This window comes from Protopterus annectens, chromosome 2.part1 (genome assembly GCF_019279795.1).
Source record: "Protopterus annectens isolate FY-2018-M chromosome 2.part1, PAN1.0, whole genome shotgun sequence".
In the NCBI taxonomy this organism is placed as follows: domain Eukaryota; kingdom Metazoa; phylum Chordata; order Ceratodontiformes; family Protopteridae; genus Protopterus; species Protopterus annectens.
In genome coordinates this window covers 299524406-299539868 of record NC_056729.1, presented here as the reverse complement: position 1 = coordinate 299539868, position 15463 = coordinate 299524406, and the positions used below count along the sequence as shown (strand labels likewise).

The window sequence follows — 15463 nt, the reverse complement described above, 5'->3', positions numbered from 1 at the left end:
CTACAATTCTTGACACACTTTTCAGCCACAAAACCAAGACCAAAACGCTAAAGGTGGAGGAGTGTCAATATTCACCAAGGATATTCACACCTCCAGGCTAGTTGCCCAACACAATGCATCTGAAATTCTCCAGGTGCAACTAACACTAGGCAAGACTGCAAACCAAATTGTAGCTTGCTACAGATCCCCCACCATGCCCCAAGACTCTAACATACCTTTCTAAACATACTGGAAAATATTAAGATACAACCAAACACCCTAATACCGGGTGATTTCAACTACCCTGCCATTAATTGGGAAAGCTACTCGGGTACCAACTCCTTTTCCCAACTGTTCTTGGAATTCATAAATTCCAATGCCCTGGATCAACTAATCCATTGTCCCACCAGGGGTTCCAATATCCTAGACCTGGCCATTACCAACATGGGAGATAGATGCTCCACACCAGTGGTCACCCCCTCATTGGTCAGGTCTGACCATAAGCAAATCACCTTTGACATCCACATCCCACCCCGACCCCCCAGTAAGGAAATCTCCTTAAAAAAAACTTCTCCAAAGCCAACTTCATGCTACTGAAGTCAGAAGTGACAAACTTCACAACACCCACGCAGACAGGATCTGGAAGTTCGACTGCAGAATCCTACACTAAGGCACTGTACGAGCACATCCACTTGTGCATGAATCGTGCCATCCCAAATAGAGCCAAGATGCTCGTCTCCAAAAAAAGGAAGCCAATCTGGTGGTCCCTTGCTATAAACAAACTATACAACAGAAGGAAGAAACTGTTGCAGAAAAGAGGAAAATCCCAGGATGCAAAAAACACCCTCACCAGCCTCAGTAAGAAGCTGAGATCCCTCATAAAATCCTCAAAAGCTAGTTACGAAAATAAAATTGCCAAAATTTCCAAAGACAACCACAAGGTATTCTATAGTTATGTCAAGAATCTAAATGGCAATGCTCAGATCTGCTCAGAGCTACAACAGAATGGCATTAAATGTACTGATCCCAAAGATATTGCCAATATCCTGGCAGATCGATTTAGTGCCAACTTCACCCCCCCTCTCACCCCCTAAAGGGCCCATCTTAATACCAAAAGATTGACAAATTCTGATAATCACAGCCACACAGGTAGAAACCGCACTCTACAAAGTTAAGAATACAGCATCCATGGGACCAGATGAAATCCCAGGCTGTGTACTACATGAACTACAAAGTTAACTGGTAACTCACCTAAGTGTCATGTTTAATCATAGCCTCACCTCAGGCTTCGTGCCCACTGAGTGGCGCACAGCTACAGTTATCCCACTCCACAAGGGAGGATCCGCCTTGGATCCTGGGAACTACCGTCCAATCAGTCTGACAAGCCTGATCTGCAAGGGCATGGAATGCATTATCATGGAACTTATAAACAAAGACATTGGAAACCTTCAAACACTGGACCCCACCCAGTTTGGGTTTGTGAAGGGCCGATCTTGTCTCCTGAATCTGATAGACTTCTTCGAATCAGTCTCCAGAGCTGTGGACGAGGGTAAGGTGATCCACCCAGCCAATCTGGACCTCGCCAAGGCCTTCGATACCATCCCCCACTCTGGAATCATAGATAAACTTACTAAGCTGGGCATAAATCCCTATGTCACTTGATGTATTGCCAACTGGCTTACTGACAGAACCCAGACTGTAAAAGTAGCTGACTCCAAATCCAGCTCCAGACAAGTGACAAGTGGAGTACCTCAGGGTTCAATCCTGGTACCACTCTTGTTTGGCATCTACTTCTCTGAAGTACAGGCCAACACTAAGGGACTCTGGCTAACAAAGTTCGCATATGACTGCAAACTGGGAGCCATTATTGAATCCCCAGATGATGTGGATATTCTATAAAAGGGCCTTCCAGAAACAGATGCCTGGTACCAGAGCCATGGGCACAAGCTTAATGCCAAGAAATGTATAGTTATCCCGTTTGGAAAAAAACATGTACCCATGAATTACCACATATGTGGCAGGACACTAAACATCGAAAGTGTGATGAGAGACTTAGGGACACAGGTGGACAGTGGTCTCACTTTCGATAACCACATCGCCACAACAGTCAGGAAATCCTTCTATGTGGCACACCTCATCACTAAGGGCTTTTCATCCAGAAAAAAGGAGGTCATTGTCCCACTGTACTCATCCCTCATTAGACCCATTATAGAATATAATGCCCCGTTTGGTATGTACCTCACAAGACATCTGCAACAGCTGGAAAGGCCACAGAAAGACCTCACTAAAAGAATCACAGGCCTAAAGCAGATGCCATATGCTGACCGTCTAAAACAAAACTCCAGCTATACTCTGTGGCATATCGTCTACTCAGAGGCGATCTCTGCTTAACATACAAGGCCATGTCAAACCCTGAGCTGTTGGACATGCTCCACTTAAAGAAATCCCAATCCCTCAGAGCCACACGCTCCAGGGATCTAAACCTTGTCATCACAATGAACAAAACATGCTGGGGGGATAGGTTCCTGACGCAGAGACTCCCCATACTCTGGAATAGACTGCCCCTACATGTCAAGCAGAGTGCCTCCTTGGCCCTCTTCAAAAGGAACCTTGATGATTGGATGGGAGATAGGAAATTCACCCCGGGGATCATGTCAATCGCCCTGCTAGACAGGGTTCCAGAGAAGTAAATATTGTGGGAAGAAATATCCAGGGAATTGTTATGGCTAGGCTTGCATAGGCCCTAGGGCCGATAGCCTCGTACCAACCTATGAACCTATAAATGATTTCTTGTCTCCACAGACTTCTGACTCAGATTCTAAGAAGAGTGTGCCTTCATCCAGTCCTTTTGAAGGATCCTCTTTCTATGTAACCATTTCCAGAATGAAGCAGATATTTCAGTGGGAAAACAGTGATGTTTCTCAGTCCCTCTGGAAGTATTGTTTTGTTACAACTGCAATTCCAGTACTTTCTCGTATTCCTCCTATTCTTTCTGCCCTGAAGGATGTTTGTCTCACAGCCTGCATCTTGCCTGACAGACGCCCTGCTGCCCCCTAGAAAGCAAATAGACTGTCTAAAGCTACTCAATCTTTTTAAATTTTTGTACTCTCCTCAGGTCAGACCTAGCAGCTGTTGTTTTTTTTTGAACCCAGTGAGTGCTACACGTTTGTTTAATACTTTCCCTGTCCTTCTGTTTAGGATGGGAAAGCATTTGATAGTTTTTTTTTTTGTGGGGGGGGGGGTGGGGGTGTATTCTTATGCAGCAACACTTGTTTTGCAGAATTCCCAGCCGTCATGCTCATGTTTGTTTTTGCTTGCATCTTTTGAGAACATGAGGAATGTTTTTGGTGATTGTTTACTCTTCTGAGGAGTAATCTACTTTGTGTAATTGGTTGCTTCTGTATCTCAAGTGGCTACCTACTCTGTGAAATGTACTTACGATTTTGCTGCCGCCACATTCAAGGATTTTGCCACAAAAACTTCTTTGAGGAATTTTTCTCTGTTGCATTCTCTGAAACTTCAAGAAGATCTTAGGAACATACCTCTCAACTGTACAGGTTTTTGCAGAATGTCCATATTTTTGCCTCATATTTTTGGTGTGTTCCTCCCAAATCTTCCTCCTAAAATCTGTTCTTCTGGCAAATAGCTGAGGATTGAAGTCTTTACATGATAACATATATTTGAGTTTAGGACTCCACATCCTTAGAAAATTCATGCTGTTGCAAAACCTATTATTCTGTCAGCTTTCTAAGCTGCTGTAGGAGCAATATTTAAAATCTGTCCTTATTTGTCTCCCCATCATTTTAGGCGTTGCCCAGATTCTTTGCTCTAAGAGGTTGGGAGGTATGCTTAGGAATGAAGTTTTGAATTCTCTCTTGGATAGAAAGTTAGTTTTGAACCATCTGCTTCTGAGGTGCATACGAAGTGCAATGAGACAGGTATGCTGATTCATGGGTTCTCACATTTTTTCAGCCTTCTTTCTCCAGCTTGACCTCCAGAATTTAATGCTCCCCCTACTACCTTCTTTTAAGCCACAGTAAACAGTCCCAGCAAGCAGCCAGTAAGCAAATGTCTAAAAAAAACTATGGCAGAGAGTTTCCAGAAAAAGTAGGGGACCCCCCCAGAACTAAAGGCAGTCTAATAAGTCTGTGTGGCTATTTACAAGACTACCCCCCCCCCATCCCATCTTGGCAAGCCCTAAATCCGTCAAGGTTATTTTTGACACTGGGAGTCTCTCCCTCCTTTTTGAGGGATTCCTTCTCATTTGCCAGACTTACCTCTTCTTTTCCCCTCCTGTCATGGGACATACACTCCCTCAGGGGGTGCTAGAAAGATTTTATTTGGTATCGCTTATTTTACTAAGTTCTATATGCTATCCTGTAATAACCTTAAATTTTCAAAAAGATGCAGTTCATCACATTCCTTAGTTCATATGTCAGAAGCTTCTGTAGGTTTGGTGAGTATGGATCATATTGTCAGCTACTTTGCATTATTATCCTTTTGTCTTTCCACTGCTACAAAGTCATATACAAAATGTCTAGTTCCTGTTATAGTCTACTGCAAACTGCAACATATTCACATATTTCCTTAGTTAGATGGCTGACCTTTCTTTGCAGAGTGATTTTCAAAGTGTCAGGAATCTTTCATATGGGTAAGGTATCTCCTACACAGACTGGGATTCCAATAGAATGTATAGATGTCTTTTTTTTAATGAATTCTCACATGATTATTTTCCTTGAGTAACTCTAGGACTCCTCAGTTCAAAGAGCATTTCTTCTTCGGGAAAATTTAGATATGTATCTAGAAAAATTCTTTCGATTTTGACTACTGGCTTGGCAATGTAATTCCTCAGGATTCTTGGTCTCATGGCATTTATGAGTCTCATGATACCTGCTGCAAGACTCCATATGACAAAAATCTATTGGTACTTGTAGTCTGTATGGTCCCAACATCCTCATCTCCTGACAATTCAGTTTCTAGTTTTTGAATTGTTAATAAGGAGATTTTATTGCTGGAGTTCCACTATTTTTCAAAATCCAGGTCTCCCATTCTACCTGTTAGCTCCAACACAGTTGGTCATTACATACACTGCAGACTTTGGTTGGGGAGCAGTGTTTATGGTGATAAAAGTGCAAGGTCTTTGGTACAGACAAAGCAGACTAAAACATATACAAATAATGCAAGTATATCCAATGTTCTCAGGTTTATTGCTGTCTTTCTTTTTGGGCCCCCAGGATATTTACAAATGTTTACATACAAAATCATGGTGATGTGGCACATAAGCAAGGGGGAACCAGATCTTACCCTCCCTCTGTGTACACTAGCCATGGTAGCCTGGAATGTAACTTTTCAGTAGAATCTCACTCTGCAGACATCTTGCATACTATCAGAACAAAATTGTGTGGCAGACAAGCTGAGCAGGACCAGGACAAACCCTCATGAACAAAAATTGTATTGGGATATTCCAAGATTTGATCCATTTGTGGAGAACACCTCAGCTAGATCATTTGCCTCCACTCTTAACTGTTACTTGGTGAATTTCTGCTCCAGGTCCCCATTCTGGAATGCCTGGAAGACAGATGCCTTGTCACTTCCTTGGACAGAAATGTTTATGTATGCTTTTGCGCACTTTCCAAGTATATTCTGAGTCTTTCTGAGAATTCACAAGGACTCTCCAAAGATTATTGTGGCAACTCCCTTTTGGCCTAGGCAACAGTGGTCATCCCTTTTTTGGAATGTCTGGGGCAACACATGTTCCACATGGGCTGGATCTACTCACACATGACCCTGGGTGTCTGATACATCCCAACTTTAATAACTATAACTGGCTGTGTGAATCTTAGAATTTTTAAACCATTCTGGCACTTTTTTATGAAAAACGAGACAATAAATCCTGCTACTACAAAGTTACTTATCAGTAAAGGGATTTTAATATCTTTCTGACACTTTTTATGACAATAAATCCTGCTACTAGAATGTATTAGTAGAGGGAAAAAAGGTTTTCTAGTTGGCGTCAAGAAAAGAACCAGCACCCATTCATGGTTAGTGATATCTGGTTCTACATTATTTGTGTGAGTTAGTATCCTATGGCCTGTCTTTCTCCTCATTCAAGGTTCATCTGTTAGCCATTTCAACATGTCTGCCCATGGACTTCCCTCTTTCAATGCAGTCTCATGTAAAAATGATTTTGAAAGGAGTGCTGCATATGAAGCCTCATAGATTTCAAGTAGCTCCTCCTTAGGATCTTAATTTCCTGTTAATGCAACTCTTGTTCCATGTGAACCAGCTCCTCAGACGGTCTTGAGGTTCTTGACATGGAATATATTGTTACTGATTGCTCTGACCTTCTGCAAGATGTGCATCTGAGTTGCAGGCTGTTATGTTGGGGCAACCTTATCTCATGTTCCACAAAGACTATCTATCACCTTCTCTTTCTTACAGAACCAAATATGAGAGAGAATAGGATACTTCTTACCTTGGATGCCAACAGACAACTCAGGTACTCTCTTAGCAAAACAAAACATTGCAAGATATCTGATCTGTTGCTCTGTCCTTATTAAAAAAAAAAGACAATCTATGTCAATTCAGGTTGTTTCCCAATGGTTGCCTCTTGCTTTTAACTTTTGTTAAACCCACCACAACAAAACTAGTAGTAGGATCAAGGCTTATTCTACCAGGGCCTTGGCTTCATCTGTGGCTTTTTGGAAAGGGTTGGATTCTAGAAGTTTTCTAGAAATAGTATCTGAGTCCTCTGCATATACTTTTACAAAGCAGTATGAACTAAATTCCTTCTCAAGTCTAGAACAGGCTTTGCCAAGACTTTTAATAAGGGGTCCCTGCCCCCCCCCCCCAATCCCCTGTCAATATAAGCTATGGTAGTCTAACCATACAGCTTAGGCATAGTGCAGTTGTGTAAGTAAACTTACCATAACAGTAGATGTTCGAATGATCACTGCTGCAGTAGCTGCTCCCTCCTTCCATTACCCTTGTTTTTGTATGATGTCATGCTAGGGTGTGGGCATTTATCATTATTATTATCATTTTCTTATCATTGTCCTTCTTAGGACTTTAGCCTTCTCTCTGTTGACAGGAAAGCTCTAAAGGGGTTGGCAGCCAAACCTGGTTTTTGATAGTCTCTGGTTGAGCTAATTTTTGTGCATGGAAGGTTCCCTCAGGCTTTGAAAGCAGCCTGGCTGTTATTATCCTTGGGTATAACATGTACAGCTTGGGCTGTTGCAACACTGATCACTCGAACATCTACTGTTATGGTAAGTTTATTTACACAACAGTACTTTCTTCACTGTTCCACTTTGAAAGGGCCGATCGCACATTCATTGTTAAGACTTTTTTTAAGCAATGTCTATAATAAATGTTTAATTGTGTTAATAAAAAACTTTCTGTAAATATTAAAAACGGTTATTAACCAATTGTAAGCTGCTTTGCTGAAGATGTTAATAATTGTTCCAAATTTTGTCCATTATTAATTCATTGCAAGAGATTGTTTCACATTTTCAAGACAGAAGGTTGAGATTTCTGCTGATAGAGTGCAATTCACAGGTGCATAAATACATTATGTAACATGCACATGCAGTTTTGTATAATTTTAAATGAAAAATAAATGGGGAAATTGTACTTAACTGTGCTGGAAGCATTTGTTGATTCTGGAGCAGCTGTTATTTAAGCATACATACTACACAGCAGGTACAATAGTTTGTGCCTGTGGGATATGGCTAGAAACAGACTGTTCATAGTTTCTTGAAAACTACATCTTCACCTGGGTGATAAATGATTCTTCATTTCCATGGTTTGGCATAACTGAAGTCATCACAGTACAGCTGTGTGCATTTATTTTATGTATGCTTATACGTTTTGCTGTCCGTCTCCAGTAATGACTAGCTCTGTGAATATTCACTTCTGATTAGTTTGTTTTGTTCTGCTCTGTTACCTTCCTACTTTGCCATTGTCTTCCTTTATGTGAAATCTTTGGAAATGAGTCAGCAGAATTTATAGGTGGATTCATTTTTTGCAGTAAATAGTGTGACAGTTTGTGAGAAAGGCTGACAGCAACTGAAACTTCAAATGATAGCACCATGTAATTTGTAATTTCTCTCTGGGCCTAGTTTATCAAATACAGTCTATTTGTGGCTTAGCTGTTTTTAAGGTGATATTTATGGTAGTCAGCTGAAACCTTCTAAAGCACATGATGAGGAAATAACAGTTTCTGGAGTTATAGCATTCCATTTCTAGGATACAGTATCTAGCTATAACTGTTGAACATTTTCAACTTTTATTGATACCATCTCAGTGAGTGCAGCATGCTTTTATCGCATTTTCTTTTGCGGACTTATGTTGTGACCTGATTTTGTATTTTTATATATGTTTACAGTATTTTACTAATCTTGCTCAGAACGTTGTAAAGTATGCATTCTTAATATTTAAATTTGAATTAGCAAGTTTGCAGTGCATTTTAAAATGAAAAGCACACAAAATCATATAGTATAAGAAAGTTTTTATGGTCCTTAACTCTGTTGAACATTGTCGTTGCACCTTTGAAAAGATAGTACAATGTAGAATATTTTGTTTACCATCCACTTACAACAAAAATTAGAAGAATATTGATCTTCATGTAACTTATCAATCATTACTGATTTTACAGGTCGCACTTTCCCAACCCACCCCTACTTCTCAACTCAGCTCGGAGCAGGACAGCTATCACTTTATAACCTCCTGAAGGCCTACTCCCTGCTGGATCCTGAAGTGGGATACTGCCAGGGTTTAAGTTTTATCGCAGGGGTGCTGCTACTTCACATGAGCGAAGAAGATGCTTTTTCCATGCTAAAGTTCCTCATGTATGATATGGGATTGAGAAAGCAGTATCGCCCTGACATGATCATTTTACAGGTAAGGAGCACAAGCATTCTGTTACTGTTTTACTTTTTATTATTTTACAGTAAAGTACATTTTCATCATTTAGACAGTTCCTTGCATAAGAATATGTCAAGCTGTTAAGGGAGGAGTACTGGATTGTTAAGTCCAGCTGCATGCTGTAGCTAACTCTCTATGCAACTACTTCTTATCCTGATCTCCATAGCTTCACTCTAATTGGGTCCCAGAAGCAGTAATAAGGGTGGGGCAAAGGAGGCAACAGGACTGGTATAAGATGGTAGAAGATGCAGTCCAGTAGTGCATTTCCTGCATTCTTTTCTGCACTGACAATTGCTTCAGTGCTTTGTGTGTGGTAAGCTGTAGCAAGCCATTTGGCACAGTTTAAAAGAAAGCCTTTCCTTTTGCTGTTCAGCTGAAGAGCTGAGAAGGCAGAGTGCGAAATCTGGCACTAGGTGAGTCAGCTATGGCTTTGTTGGGTCCTAATGGTTTAGTGTGCTCCTATCATATTTCCTTCTTCTTCATTCATTGTATACATGCGAAGTACTGACGAAGCTTTGATGAAACTCAGCTGTTCATCTTTCTCACCATTTAAATAGCTCAATTTGCAAACTTTGTACCTTTTAAGTCTTCCTTTCTGTGTATGGCTGGTAGAGAAAGGCACAGTATTGCAAATGTGGCCTTGCCAGCAACCATTGCAGTGACATAATAAGACACATTGGTCTCTTATTTCCATCATGCATCTTGACATCCTTTTGGCCTTAAACACTACAATTTGTCACTGGTCTTTCTGATTCATTTTATGGAGGATTCATCTTTCCTTGTATCTTTATTTTAACTGGATTTAGCCAACTAATGTGCTTTACCTTACTTTTTTGTCTTGAATCCCAGATCCCAGCTGCTTCACAATGTGTAACTTCTGCCCCACTTCTTGTATTGTTAATAAAAAGGCTTATTGTACTGTCCATCCCCAGTCATGTATGCTTTCTTTGCCCTTACTTTTTTAACTTCTCAGTTTAACTACCAAATGGCATGGCATTATTATATATGCCTCTTTCTCATACTTCAACCTAACACGTTAATTGTACATGCATTTGCTTTTTCCTTATATCCAGTTGTTTCAGTCTTTTCAGGCTTAATTATTTTGTACATACATTACTCCATCATGGACCTCTGTCTTGGTAATGCTCTGCCTTTCTTTCCTGAGACTTTTCCGTATCTGTTAGTGTTATGCATTTATTTTGGGGTCCTTACCATGTTGATTATCACACCTGCCTGACTGCCATTTGACAGACATATTTTCCTGCCCAGCTGTGGCTTTAGCACTCTGTATCACCCTAGGAGGTGTTCCATTTCCAGGAGTCATACCTTGTCAGTAACCCTGTCTTTGTCCAGACAGTGAGAGTGACATTTGTGTGCTAGTAGGCAGCAGTCCATAGAGGAGTCATATCTTTGAGTGCTCTTACTCTCCTCCCCTGTTGGCCAGAAAGCATAGTGCATTGCCCAGTACAAAGCGTCCTGCATGGGTGTGTTCATCTGCACATTGATTGGGCATATCTGGAGGGTACATGCTCCCTGTCTGGAGTACACATGCTCCCTGTCTGGGCTCATACTCCCAGATCTTGGTTTCTGTTGCATTAGTGCTTGGTTTCTGTTGCATTAGTGCTCACTGCAGTCACTTCCTTGGCAACTTCTTCCATCACTGCTGTGTTAACTTCTCCATTGTCTAAGGCTTCATCTCTAGTGGGATCAATTTGCTTGCATTTAGGACTTCTTCCTGCTGTGTTGCAGATTGCTGGTTCCAATAATTAACTTTAATGTGTTTATATTTTCATTGAGTTGTGCATACAGTGGTTAGCATTGTTGCCTCACGGCAGTTGGTTCTGCACTTTGGTTCTTGCTTGAAGTGCTTCTTTGTGGATTTTGCATATCCTCCCTGTGTGATATTGGGTTTAGCTAGGTGCTTTGGTTTCCTCCTAGTGATGTGTTCATAGGTTGGTACTAGGCTATCTGCCCGAGGGCATTTATAAGCCTAGCCAGAATGTATTGGCTTTTGCCACCCTTTTAGATTAGTTTCCTGTGCCTCTGTCCAGCAGGGCCACTGAATTGATCCCCGGGATAAATTTTCGGTTTCCCATCCACTCCTCAAGATTTCTGTTGAAGAGGGTCAGTGAGGTGCTCTGCGTAATGTAAATTGGAATCTTGTTCCAGAGCAAGGGAAGTCTCTGAGACAGGAACCTGTCCCTCCAGCATGTCCTATTTTTTGTTGGGGTGAGGTTTAAATCCCTAGAGCGTGTGGTTCTAAGGGATTTGGTTTTCTTTAGGTGGAGCATGCCCATCAATTCTTGGTTTGACATGGCCTTGTATGTCAGGCAGAGATCACCTCTTAGTAGGTGGTATGCAACCGAGTACAGCTGGAGTTTCTTTAGTCTAGCTGCATAGGGCATCAGCTTGAGGCCGGTAATCCTCTTGGTGAGGTACTTCTGTGGTCTTTCTAGCTGTTGCAGGTGTCTAGTAAGGTACATCCCCAATGGGGCTTTGTACTCTATGATGGGCCTGATGAGGGATGAGTAGAGGGGGGCAGTAACTTCTTTTGATCTAGATGCGAACCCTTTTGTGATTAGGTGGGCCACATAGAAGGATTTTCTAACCACTTTGGCAATGTGGTTATCAAAGGAGAGGTTACTATCCACTTGGGTCCCCAGATCCCTGATTACATTTTCCGTGTTTAGAGGACTACCACCTATGTGGTAGTTTGTGGATACTTTGTTTTTTCCAAAGGGGATGACTATGCACTTTTTGGCGTTTAGCGTGAGGCCATGATTCTGACACTAGGTATCTGTCTCAGTGAGACCCTTCTGGAGGATGTCTGTGTCAGCCGGAGAGTTGATTATGGTCCCTGGTTTGCAGTCATCTGTGAATTTGGTAAGACACAGCCCTCCTGTGTTTGCCTGTACCTCAGAGAAGTATATACCGAACAGGAGGTGTCCTAGGACTGAGCCCTGGGGGACGCCACTTGTAACCAGTTTAGAGTCGGACCTAGCACCCGCAATTCTTACTGTGTTGGTTCTATCTGTGAGCCAGTTGGCAACCCATCTCATGATGTGGGGGTTAATATTCAGGCTGGTGAGCTTGCCTATAATACCAGAGTGGGGAATGGTGTCAAAGGTCTTGGCGAGGTCTAGGTAGGCTGTGTGGACCACCTTTCCCTCATCTATAGCCTTGGTAACTGTTTCAAAGAAGTCTAAGTTTAGGAGGCAAGATCTGCCCTTAACAAAGCCGAACTGGGTAGGGTCCAATGTTTGGAGGCTCCCAATGTCCTTGTTTATGAGTTCCATGATGATGATGCGCTCCATAGCTTTACAGACCAAGCTAGTCAGGCTTATAGGGCGATAGTTCCCTGGGTCCCTTGTGGTTCCACCTTTGTGGAGTGAGATAACTGTTGCTGTATGCCATTCCATGGGAACATAGCCAATGGAAAGGCTGAGTTTGAACAGTGTATTAAGGTGAGGGGTTAGTTCATTTTGGAGCTCATGTAAGACACAGCCTGGGATACCATCTGGTCCCATTGACGGTGTGTTTTTGACTTTGGAGAGGGCTGTCTTAACCTGTGTGTCTATGATTACTGGGGCTCTACATTCCTCTGGAATGGTCATGTGCCCTTTTGGGGGTGAGAGGGGGGTGAAGTTTGCACTGAACCTGTCAGCCAGGATGTTGGCAATGTCAGTTGGTTCAGTGTATTTTGTGCCATTCTGCACTAACTCAGAGCAGATGTGAGAGTTGCCACTTAGGTTCTTGACATAGCTAAAGAATGCTTTGTGGTTATCTTTAGAATCTTTGGTGATTTTTCTTTCGAAACTAGCCTTGGATGATTTTATGAGGGATCATAGTTTCTTGCTGATACTGATCAGGGATGTCTTCCCTTCTTGGGATTTTGCTCTATTTTGTACTAGTTTCCTTTTATTGTATAGCTTATTTATGGCAGGGTTCCACCAGACAGGTTTCCTCATTTTGGAGGAGTGAGTCTTGGTTTTGCTTGGGATAGCCCAATCCATGCACTCTTGTAGGTGCTCAAAGAGTGCATTTGTAAAGGATTCTGCAGCTTGGACAGCATTATCCTTTACCATGGGAGCTTTGAAACTTACCACCTCGGTCTTAAGTAGTAAGAAGTTTGCTTTTGAAAGGTTTTTCACGGTGGTTTCCTTGTCAGGGGGTGGGGTTGGGATGTGGATGTCCAGAGTGATTAGTTTATGGTCTGATCTAACCAGTGAGGGTTTTACCTCCAGTGTGGAACATTGGTCCCCCATGTTGGTGATGACCAGGTCCAATATGTTGTCACCTCTTGTGGGAGTGGTGACCAGTTGGTCCAGGGCGTTTGTATTTATAAACTCCAGGAAGCATTGGGCAAAGGAGTTAGTAGTTGAGTAGTTGTCCCAGTTTATGTTTGGGTAATTGAGGTCTCCCAATATCACGGTGTTAGGTAGGACCTTCATATTTTCCAGTGGTTTCAGAAATGCTGAATGGGGGTACTGGGACATGGTGGATGATATGTAGCAAGCTATAATTTGGAATGCAGTTTTGCCCATTGTTAGTTGCACATGGATGGTATCTGAGGCATTGTGCTGTGCAACTAACCTGGAGGTGTGGGTATCCTTGATGAATATGGATGTTTTAGGTGAACTGGTGATCCTCCAAACTGTCAATAGAAGTAGGTACTTGTGCGACTGTGTGTGTGTGTTTGTGTGTGTGTGTGTGTGTGTGTGTGTGTGTGTGTGTGTGTGTGTGTGTGTGTGTGTGTGTGTGTGTGTGTCTGTGTGTGTGTGTGTGTGTGTCTGTGTGTGTGTGTGTGTTTGTGTGTGTTTGTGTGTGTGTGTGTGTGTGTGTGTGTGTGTGTGTGTGTGTGTGTGTGTGTGTGTCTGTGTGTGTGTGTACCCTTGATTAGACTGGTATCCTGCCTTGCAGTTAGTTTCTCTGTACATTGTAACCATTGGGTATGGACATAGACTCTTGTTCTCCATCAAACCTGAACTGGATAAAATAGATAATTAGACAATGAATTAATAAGTCTGTAGAAGTGTAGAATGACATCTATTTATTTTATTATGACCAACATTGTTTTATGAGTGCATCTGAATACTGTGATGCAGTAATGTGTCTTCTGTTAAGTATTTTGAGTTCTGTTGTTTACTAACTTGCAAATTCTCTGTATACATCACATATTACAAATGCTTCTATGGCAAAATGTAATCATGCGTCATATGTTGTATGAGCTTTTAGAAGCACGTTTAACCTGTGTTAAGTGTAATATATTTATCATAGGTGGAACTTTTTTTCTTGGGCCTGCTGAAATGTGCTTAGCTGGATTGGACAACCTGGTTACCCAAATAAGTTTAAATTAAACTGTGAGGGACTGAGGTACTGTACAAGGTCCACCCTAGCTCCATTTTCCATATAGATGTCTCTTGTCTTCCACTCTCTTTGTTTTTGTGTCATTTAGCAAGTTTTCTATCTGCCTCACTATTTTGGACCCCACTGCCATGTGCTTTAATTTCTGAAATAGTTTTATTTTTGATAAAATGCTAAAGTATTTGCTGAACTCCAGGTACAGCAAATCATCTGTGCTTCACTGGCATTTATTTTACCTTATTTACAAACCACCAAAATGAATATCATAACAAAATAAGGTCACATTATGTACCACTGTCTGCAAACTTTGTTTTTGGTTAATACTCTTATATGGTAGGCTGGTACTGCTTTAACTGCAACATAGCTAGCTCTAAAAGGGGACGAGGGTAAGGGGGTGCTAGCCCTCTTACAAACTGTGCTAGTGTAAAATTGTTGACTAGCAATATGTATCCCAAGGCACAAGCACTTGATTTTAATTATCACACAATTGTTTTAATTATCCTAGTGTTAAAAGAATTTAAGTGAGATATGTGAGGGAGATTGGATATACTAAGTTTTGACTACTTCTTTGGTGGCCTAGTTCTATAAGATGATCGCACTACCAAAACCTTTGCTGCATGAATACAAAAACTGGCCGTGACCTCTATAGCTTTAATCCTTCCATTTCCTGGAACAAACTGCCATTAGCAATTAGATCTATCAAACAACCAAACCAGTTCAAAACAGCTACCAAAGGATATATGAAAAGTCACTGGCCCTGTCTTTGCACTCACCCTCCTTGACTTACCTTCCTACTCAATAACTGCTCACTGCCCATTCCTTATCTTCTCTTCACTTACTCTTATTGCTGTTGAATTTGTGTTATCATGTTACTGTCCAACCTGTTACAGTTTATTACTGCATCCAATATGATTTTATGTATATTATTTGAGATTTTTCTGACTGGCTGCTTATATTGACTTGAATTGTAACTATGTGGAGATTTTCTTCCCGGCCTCCCATGAAAAAGGGCTATTAGTTCAGTCAGACTAACACAATCAACAAATGTAAAATAAAATTTATTTATTTATTTATTTATTTGCAGTTGGTTTATCAGGATGGTCCATTGGGCTGAGATGAGCCCATTTTCAATGGAGTCCCGGGGAGAAAAGCTCCATAGTACAATGAGTGTAATAAACACGTTTTTTTGAAAAAT

General features: G+C 41.4%; 1 protein-coding gene across 1 annotated transcript in view; it reads left to right on the top strand.

The window, feature by feature from the left end:
- Positions 1–15463, top strand: part of TBC1D1 (TBC1 domain family member 1) — a 2608647-nt gene that overhangs the window by 2240124 nt on the left and 353060 nt on the right. Inside the window, exon 15 of the mRNA XM_044062143.1 lies at positions 8636–8880. Coding sequence (XP_043918078.1) covers positions 8636–8880 — 245 coding nt within the window. The remainder of the gene's footprint in view (positions 1–8635; positions 8881–15463) is intronic.